The sequence below is a fragment of the Astatotilapia calliptera genome, chromosome 5, assembly GCF_964374335.1.
Source record: "Astatotilapia calliptera chromosome 5, fAstCal68.1, whole genome shotgun sequence".
NCBI lineage: Eukaryota > Metazoa > Chordata > Actinopteri > Cichliformes > Cichlidae > Astatotilapia > Astatotilapia calliptera.
The window spans coordinates 16,724,174-16,734,143 of NC_137426.1; the positions used below are offsets into that span (position 1 = coordinate 16,724,174).

Consider the following 9,970-nt stretch of genomic DNA (forward strand, 5'->3'; position numbering starts at 1 on the left):
ACTGGGTGGCTCTACCTAAAAGCAATAGGAAAATGGGTTATTGTGGTATTTTGCTTCGTACCTTCTCTGCATTGCATACAAAGGTCAAAACGGTGCTGTTGGTGAAAGAGAAGATGCAGCGCTTCCCTGGCACTTTGATGAAACAGGCAAACACAGATGCATGCAGGTTTAAAACTTTATTGCAGTTTGATTACAACGTCCTAAATTCTTCAACAGTTTTAATGATAAAAGAAAAAAGAGTCTATGTATAAATGTGTCGGGCTACTAAGGAAACACACTGTTCTCTTTCTGTCATCAGCCACAGAAAGAGCCGTTTGGTCTCCCTCAGCTGATGATCTTCTCGGTGGTCTCGGTCATGAGCTGGCAGGCTTTCTTGTGTTTTGGCCAGTGCTTCACTTGACACTCTCTGAAAACATACATCAGCAAGATAATAACGCAGACATTTAGCACATTCTAAACAAAAATATGCATTTTGCATCCAATACTGAAGAAACACACCTCTGTGTACTCCATTTGTTTCTCAAATGTGTTTAAATTTCTTTCTCAGTGCCCCGGCGAGGCTTACGTCAACTTTATCAAAACCTTAGGAGCGATGAGTGAGAGGGGGAAAGTACTGAGCCGCTCTCACACGTGACCTTTTGATATTTTGAAAAGAGAAGCAGCACATTTGTTTTGTCTTACTTGTGGTAATCTGCAGGAATTATTCCCCTTCAGACACCTTTGCAGTACTGGAAGTACTTTGTGTGGTTTACGTGAGCATGCAGGAGGCAGCACACATGACACGCATTCGCTACCAGTGGTAAATGGACTGGTTTTTATATGGTGCTTTTCTACTCTACCTGACAACTCAAAGTATTTTATACAACTTGCCACATTCACCCATTCACACAAACACTTTTTTTAGCTTTTCGAGGCTGGCTTCAAAAACAAAAAGTAAACGAAAAAAACGCAAAAAGTAAATTAGGACTCCACCCTCTAATCTATATAAGGTAACTGGCTTCTAACCTGGCTTCAAAAAATGAAAACGGTGGTGACCAAAAACTAAAACTAAAGCTGCAAAGTCCAAAACCAATGAGCTCATGGTGGTTAAGGCCATCTTTAATACTGTTAGTGACTCTCACATGTGCACTTCTGCAGGGAATCTTTGTAGCCTACAACGTAACCTATGGAAGTGGCCAACTTCATTGCTAGCATTTATGATTATTGTGTGTGGTGCATTATGTGTAATAACCATGTGGTCGTGTCCTGGTGTTTTGCATGTAGTGCTGACAGAGTCCTAGGAAGGTGCAGGACTTTCATGCATGTGTTAAAACAGCCCTGAGCTTTGCCTTCAGGCTCAGCTCAGAGTCTGTCAGTACCTGTGACAGTACCACTCTCCTCGGCAGCGAGAACATCTCTTTGTGGCCTCTCTCCCACAGGATCCACATTTTGGTTTCTCAGGAAGTAAACTCTCCATTACATCCAAGTTGTACGTCTGGGCCAGCCTAGTTAAAACAAGCGCTGATTATTCAGAGCGCCTGAGTCGTTTCTCTGTTCCTTCTCTAATCAGTCAGACCTGTGTTTTCAGTGTTACCTCTGGGCCTGTTGTCTCAAGTCACTTTCAGATGGGCTGAATGTTTCTTTGACTTGATACTTTGCTATTGCCTTCCACTTTCTAGAATTCTCACTGATAATGCGGTTCCACATTTCTGGGATCTATAAATAGAGTAGAGCCGAGTGTAAACGAACAGGCACATTGTTTAGGTACAGGGATAAGTGAACATTTGTGAGTGTGACTGCACCTGCTCCAAAATCAGCTCTTTTTTTGGAGGGGCTGGATCTGAAACAGCAAGATGAGCCAGGAAACGTTGCAGATCCACCAGATTTGGCAGCTGATCAATCAAGACATCAGTCAAGAAACCTCTGAGCTGTGGCACATGAATGACAACAAATACAGTGAAGCAAGAATAACAATGTATGAATCATCAGTTTACACAGACTGCATAAGAATAAAATGTGATTACAGGAGGATGCACATGGCTGGCTGGTTATGTAATTAATGGAACAGGAAGAGGATGAGAAAGCTCATAATAGGAGGAAACATCTTGGTCAAAACAACCCTTGGAAACTGAATGTGTGCTCTAACAAGGGAGGAGATGAGATATGATGCTGGAGGACAATAACCCGGCACTCACACACTTGCCAAACACCAGATTACAGCTACTATCCAGCAGCCATTTGGACGGACGAGTTGATCCAATTTAATATCAGCACAGGCAATGAATGACAACAACTCTGCATGATCAGTGCATCTAAAGTTATAATAAAACAATCATCCACTGTATACCTTCAGAAGCTGGCTCTTGTTGAAACTGTTGAAGTTGTATTTTCTCTGGAATTCTTCTTTTAGCAGCAGATTGTAAAGGGAAAGCCAGACCTGACCGTCCAGTTTGTTCATTTTTAAATGATCCTCTACAGGTATCGTCTGCCACTTGCCATCAATGTGCTTTTGCACGTTACCTACAGTGGGAGACAATGAGTAGGTTATTGAATAGTAAGAAACTTTAGCAGGTGTGAAAGGTAAGCTTCCTGGCTTGGGTAGCTTTTAGAAGCCTTTAAAGTTTTTTTTTTTTTGTTTGTTTTTTTTTTACCAGTGATATAGATTAGTAGATCAACACCAATCTCATGTTTGAGGTGATACCTTCTCTGCAGCGACTCCAGGGGCAGTGGTCAATCAGCTGAACCAGTACACAAGGAAGGTTATGGGTGCACAGCATTCGACTGATAATGCTGATGCTGCAAAGAAACACTTTCCTTTGGTCAGCTGCAGCGTGTTTCTCAGTGTAATACTGAGTATACTTCCACTAGAACATAACCAAGTGAATTCCAGGGCGCCATACCTGTCTGCGTGGTCTGTAATGTAGCGCAGCACTGACACGGCTTTCAGAGAGATTTCAAACTCCAAAGCTGCACTCTGCACCTGCAGCTCCTTCAAGAAACAAAACAAAGCGTTCAAAAGTTTGCGACAGACTTCGGCGAATGTGTCAAACCAAAAACAAAACATACATTCTCACCTCTAGAGAGGATGTCTGTTTGTGTTGGTCATATGTCACAGCAACATCCTTAATCGCTTCACTCGCCAGCAGGGTGAGTTTTCGATGGCAGTAATCCACCAAGTCAAGAAGAGAGTCATCTGCTGCATCACATGAATCCTGCATAACAAGACACAACCGCTTGAACACTTGCCATAATGCTTAATTTACAATTTATTAGGGATGGGTATCGTTTAGGTTTTATCCGATACCAGTGCCAAATCGGTACTTTTGAAACGGTGCCGGTGCTCAAACGGTGCTCAAACCGGTGCTTAAAGAATGGAGAACACAAACTTTGTCCAAAAACCTCTCATGTTCAGCTGGTTTTTTGTAAAAAGATAACGGTGTTAGCCTTTTCTGCAGCTATGGGGCATATATGGTATCACTCTTGGCTGGAAGCAGTGCTTAATCAATGGAAAAAACACAAACTTTGTCCAAAACCTCTCATGTTTAGCTGTTTTCCACTTTTTCTTTGGTCATTTTAGCCTTTTTGGCCAGGGTGAAGGGAGTATCTGCCATCAAACAAGAAGACAGCCGCATGTAGCTATGATGATGTTTGCTAGTTCACCTTACATGCATTAATGTAATAACGTGGTTAGCCTACTCAACGTAAATTACACACGAACAACATTAAGCTACTCGCCCAGAGAAGAACGGCTGCTGCTGCCATCATCATCCTCATCATTTCTGATACACTGGCAGGGCTAGGGGCCAGGACTCTACTCTTCGTGACCCGCTAACTCCGGGTCCGATAACAGGCAACCCATGCACAGTAGATGCGCTTGGTGTGAGGTCTCGCAGCAAGCTATCATATGGCGCATTTCTGGGCTTTTAAAAAAAACGCTATGCGTCGCCAGGTGTTTCATCGGATTCGAGGTGTTACCTCCTTTGACAGTATCACAGTATCAGCTTAAAGCACTTGTTGCAGGCTGCTGAGTTTGCATATTTTGCTGTGAAGTACAGCCAGACTTTTGACAGCTTCGCCTTGGACATTTTTAATCTGTAGCTCTGCTCTAAAAGAACGTACGTACCTGGACCCGCCTACTATCCTCGGAAACGTAAAATGATTGGCTAGAAGTGTATCACAGCTCAGGAAAAAAAAGCACCGAAATAAAGCACCGAAATGTGCGCTGCTTTTCGGTCTGGTTACTACCGTTTATGTCAGAACCGGTGCCATCATGGCACCGGACACCGGTACCCATCCCTACAATTTATGTTCTCAGAGAATGACAGTCCGTGCTTTCTTGGTGTGTGAAATGTTTTAAGATATGTAGGGATTATTTGAGTTCTTACTGACCTTGTGAAACATTATGGTTTCAAGTAGATTTATGATGGTGGCTTCATGATGGATCTAAAAAGGAGTCATAACAGAACACATGAAACATGAGCAATGTGAGCTGCTCATTTAACATCTCATTTAACACTCACCACCATGTAAAGATGAAAAGTCTTCTCTGGATTGAAATCCTCCAGCTGGCATAAGATGGGAAACACTTTTTTCTTCCACACCTCAATAAGGATCATCTCATGGACCAGGATGTGTATCTGGAAAGGGAAAGGAATCACTCCCCTCTAAGCACTTCTTAGAAAATTGTAAAAGGGCTTGCGTAAAAGCTGACATTTTATTATTGTTTATATGCAGTTGTGGCAGTCACCTTTCCAAATGAAACCAGGAGGTCCTTGACAAACTCATCGTGCATGGCAGAGGCATTCAGTATTGCCTGCATGTTAAGTTTCTCAATATAATCATGCTGCTTGAACCATCTGCTAGCACACAAAGACAATAAAAAAGCATCACTTCTAAAGGTCGGAATCACCAGACAACCAATGATATTGTCACAATACTCATAATATTACATTAGTGTTATTCAATAAGATAAAGTTATGTTTTGATGCTGAGATTGTCAACATACCAACACTGTCACCAAAATCTGCTCTATATGTTGACATAAGATGGAATCAGTCTGTAGACAGTCTGCGACTGAATGGGGTCAAGTTAGCAATTGAATGCAATCAGTTACAGCAGCTAAGTGTGTAAATCATCGAATATCACACCGAAATGCACAGAATTAGGGTATACTTATGGAGTGGCAGCAGGGAGTCCAATTTCTGTCCCCAGAGAGAAATTCAAACATGAGGAAGCTACCTCCAGATTTTATCAGGATGTAATGAGGAGCGAATCCAAAAGCAGGACACAGAATCTCTGTATGCAAAAGTAGCTTTATTGACTCATAAAATGTGAACAAAGGGTGCTGCAAAAAACTGGCAGGAAACCCCAAAACTAAAGACATAGAGGGAAAACCAAGTCATGAGATGGGAAACCAGGGAATCAAATGAAGACGGACAATCTGACCAAGACACAGGAGAAGAAAGAATAAACCAAAGCAGGAACAAAAACTAAGTAAAAATACAAGAATGCAAAAGCTAACACACAACAAAAATCCCAGTTAGCTCTAAAATAAGTCTGATTTAACTCTCAGTTCCTTTTAGTCAAGGCCCAGGGCCTTTATTATAATGAAGTATAACTTCTGATTTGAATATTCTTTACAGAGAATCTTATCTGTCTGGACCAGATCATCTCTTTCTTAAGTATTTAAAAGACACATATTATCAGGCTCTCTGCTTCAGTGCATTCAATTTCAAACAATGCTTGAGTAAAGTGCGTCAAATTACGCAAATTAGAGTGTCAGTTTTAGTTTGTGTAGATTTTAATCTATATTTCAAGAACTTGAAACATACACTGATTTCAAGGAGTCAAAACTAACAGTGTTCTTTGGCAGATGTTTCCTTTTTGACAACCAGTCAAAAACCAATAGATCACATAGATTAAAAGCTATTTTCAGGAGAAAAAAAAAGAGCTAATCATGCAAGTGAAGACGGTAATAATGTGGGTTAATAACAAAATCTATCAGAGACATATTAGGTTTATGTGGTTGAACATTCACAGGATGCAGATGTACATATTTCTCAATATAAACATCACAAGACGACTACATGGCCAGAACCTCAGGGGATTCACCACAACATGCAAATGACTGATAAGCCTCAAAAAAGGACCAGATTTGTCATCACAAATAAAGGGAAAGAAACTAAAAGTAACCAACAGAAGTTGATGAACAAAGATCTGACAAAAAATCTCTATCTCTTTCAAAATGACGCAAAGAGGAAGTGGAGAAAATAGAAACACGTCATGAGCTGTAGAGTCCTGAATGCATTTCTCTTTTATACTTGACCACACTGATAAGTTTCTTTATATGTGCAGATTTTGGGGAGACGCAGTCAACGTACACACATATTCACACAGCTAGACAGTGCTACAATGTCAGGCAGCAGCTGCATGACCTCTGTTATGGTGCCATACACAGGCAGGCTGATAATCATGAAAAAGCCAAAAGAGGAAAAAGAAGGAAGTCAGACTGGGAAACTAAGGCAACTTTACTTGTGTCTGAAACGAAGCAGAAAACTAGGACAGAAGAGACATTCCTGTGTGTCTATTGAACCTGTAAAGGGTATTAATAATGTATTTTAATGTATTACATTGAATCCCAAAGTACAGTTAGGTCCATATATATTTGGATACTGACACAAGTTTTGTGTTTTTACTTGTTTACTGAAACATATTCCAATTACAGCTATATTATGGAGTTTCAGCCCCTTGAAACATGTGCCACCCTCTTTTTAAAGGGACCAAAACTAATTGGACAATTGACTCAAAGGCAATTTCATGGGCAGGTTTGGTCAATTCCCTCATTATGTCATTATCAATTAAGGAGATAAAGATTTAGAGTTGATTTGAGGTGTTGTGCTTGCATTTGGAAGATTTTGCTCTCCATGCAGGTGAAACAAGTGATCCTTAAGCTGCAAAAACAGAGGGAAAAAAAAAACATCTGAGAAATTGTTACGAGTTTAGAAGTGGCAAAGTCTACAGTTAGGTCCTGAGAAAGAAAGAAAGCACTAGTGAACTCAGCAACAAAAAAAGACCTGGCCATCCATAGAAAACGGCAGTCCTGGGTGATAGCAGAACACTTTCTATGGTGAAGAGAAAACGTTTCACAACAACCAAACAAGTGAACAACATTCTCCAGGAGGTAGGTGTATTAATATCCAAGTCTCCCGTAAGGAAAATATTGCATTAAAAGTAAAGCCGCTGCAGTAAAGGTCTGGCGGAGCATTAAAAAGGCGAAATCCCAGCATCGGGGGGTGTCCATGAGTTCAAGACTTCAGGCTGTCATTGCCAGCAAAGGGTTTTTCAATATTAGAAATTAACATTTTATTTTCAGTTATTTAATTTGACCAATTACTTTTGAGCCCTTGAAATGAAGGGATTAAAATGCTTTAGTTTCTAACATTTTTAGCCAATCTTTTTGTTCAACCCACTGAATTAAAGCTGAAAGTCACTTCAACTCCATCTGAGCTATTTAATTTAAAATTCATTGTGTTAATGTACAGAACCAAAATTAGAAAAAAAAGTGTCTCTGTCCAAATATTTATGGACCTAAGTGTAGCAGATGGTTTCCTGCACATTATAAAAATTTTTTTTTAGCTCTTGATGTTTTTATTACCCAAATAATTGGTATATATATTGATGTGTTTATTTCACAAAGGAATGATATATTTGGTTGAATTAAAGAGAAGGGGGGGGGGGGGGGGGGGGGGGGGAGCTCTGGCTGCTGCACTTTCATATTCAATATGAATATCAGAAGGTCAGAGTTGTATTGTGATGGTTACTTCTCATTGACAAAAACTGATGGACAAAAGCATCACCAGAAATAAGTAAGTGTTTGAAATGTGAATTTCTTGGCTGAGGGCCCCCTCCAATGCTCAAACCTACAGTCTGCATGGGTTCGCGGCAAAAATGCAATCAGCGTTATTTAGTTATATATGATAGCAATATTATAACTACATCTGAATCTGACGTTTTGCTCAATTTCAGCTGTTTAATTTGCACCACTGAGTGCTTTGGGTTGATTTTTTATTTTATTTTATTTGTATAACAAAGCACATTAAGCTCCCTTATTTAGCATTTACAATCTGTACTGGCTAATGAGAAATAATCTAATATAGTCTCTATTTATTTATCACATTGTTTTTCTTTCTTTTTTCCCTTTTTTGTACGTTCCATCGTGTTTACAAGCTAATTTAACTCAGGTGCAGAGTTAGTTGTTTCGTCTCACCTCTCTGAGCCCACTTCCTTGAGGGAGAAAGTTTCCAGACTCTGGATAAAGCCTTCCGCTTCAACGGGAAGAATCACTGATGTATCCATTACGTTGAGAAAAGATATTACGTAATAAAGAAATAAATGACTTGTCTAACTGGAGCTTGAGTAGACTTGTTCGTACTGTTAACGGTTCGAAGTTAGCAACACGAAGTGTTTCCGGTAGTTGTCATGGTTACGGAAAACCAAGGGAACGGTGCAGTTTTTTTTCCCGCCATAGAGGGGCAGCAGAACCTCAAACAAATACACAACATAATACAGTTGTACATTTCTGGCAAAACCTTAAAAAAAATCAGTTATGTCAATAAAAATAATCCAAGGTGAGTTGTTGTGAAATATGACATCATCAGCAAAGCGCCAGAAAACTTTTTTTTTCCTTGTGCAGACATCATATTAATTAAACTAAGTAAATTATAACTAAAGCAACATAAACAAAATATTCCTAAAGAGGGTCCTAGTAATATCAAGATACTAGACCTGCAGAAGATAGTCTGCTCATAGGCTGAGGAGGATTTTATCCATTAAATGAACCATTACACTCTCACAATAGCCCAAGGTTCAATGTTCAAACTCAACCAGGATGGTGGTAATAATAAAACTAAAATGAATGGATAACAAGAAAATGCTGAACACATAAACAAAAAAAAGAATAAAAAGTAAAATACAAAACTATGATAACCAGCTTATTGTAAATTAACCTGATTACCAGCTTCACCCTGTTACAACTGGTTTCAAAGTTTTTAGAGTAGCTAGTTCCTTTTTAATGGATGTCTTCATCATACTCCAGTGATTTTCTTTTTGGTGACTCGAAGTTTCCCCTGTTGCTCATACTCCAGAGTATGCAGCAAAAGAGAGACAGCCTAACCTGCAGGTGACTCATGATGATGACTTTCCTGCTTTTTTCCTCACAGTCCTTGGATGAAGTTAGTCTTTACTAAAACGGTCTGTCCTTCAGGGCTGAATTTTATTCAATAAAATAAAAATGTGTAGCAGCTGCACCTGTCTACAATGTCCTCATGGCAAAAATCAATCAGACCATACTATTTGGATTAAATCATTCATGTTGTTGGTCAAAACAAATTATTTTACGTATAATGTACTCTAGTTCGTACATATCAGAAAGTTGTTAAATCACCAATTAGATAGACCCTGTTAGTACTGGTTTGGACCCACTTTTGGACTGTTGCAGCAGAAATTGAGATCAGACCAGGCAACATTTTTCCAGTCTTGTTGTCCAAAATTGGCGAGCCTGTGTGAATTGCAACCTCAGGTTCTTGTTCTTAGCTGATAGGAGTGGCACCCGATGCCTTGTTTTCTGCTGCTGTAGGCCATCTACTTTAAGATTTGGCATGTTGTGCTTTCATTAACGCTCCTCTGAATACCTTGGTTGTAACGACTGGTTATTTGAGTTACTGTAGCCCTCTTATCAGCTCAAAGCTGTCTGACCATTTTCTTCTTACCTCTGGGATTAGTAAAGGCCTTTATGCACAGAGAAGTACCGCTCACTGAATATTTTCTCTTTTTTTGGGCCATTCTCTGTAAACACTAGTGATGGTTGTGTAGGAAAATCCCAGTACAAGTCTGTATTGAGTTGCTGCCACGTGATTAGCTAATTAGACATTTGTGTTATCTTATTAGCAGCTGAACCGGTGTGCTTCTTAAGGTGAGTTTATATGGTAGTGAA

At 39.7% G+C, this 9,970-nt stretch overlaps 1 protein-coding gene across 2 annotated transcripts; it reads right to left on the reverse strand.

Moving 5' to 3' along the window:
- Positions 1 to 163: 163 nt before the first annotated feature.
- zmynd10 (zinc finger, MYND-type containing 10) lies at positions 164 to 9,879 on the reverse strand. 2 transcript variants are annotated; one of them, XM_026167565.2, is made up of 12 exons: positions 8,246 to 9,879; positions 4,727 to 4,835; positions 4,500 to 4,616; positions 4,369 to 4,422; positions 3,054 to 3,191; positions 2,880 to 2,968; positions 2,681 to 2,775; positions 2,327 to 2,499; positions 1,782 to 1,907; positions 1,574 to 1,695; positions 1,359 to 1,484; positions 164 to 406 (listed from the first exon to the last, which is right to left on the reverse strand). In XM_026167565.2, exons 1-12 carry the CDS (start codon positions 8,332 to 8,334, stop codon positions 325 to 327), a joined length of 1,320 nt encoding a protein of 439 aa, XP_026023350.1. In that variant the 5' UTR covers positions 8,335 to 9,879; the 3' UTR covers positions 164 to 324. The 2 variants fall into 2 exon arrangements, with proteins under 2 accessions (XP_026023350.1, XP_026023349.1); XM_026167564.2 differs by having other exon boundaries at positions 4,727 to 4,838.
- Positions 9,880 to 9,970: the final 91 nt, after the last annotated feature.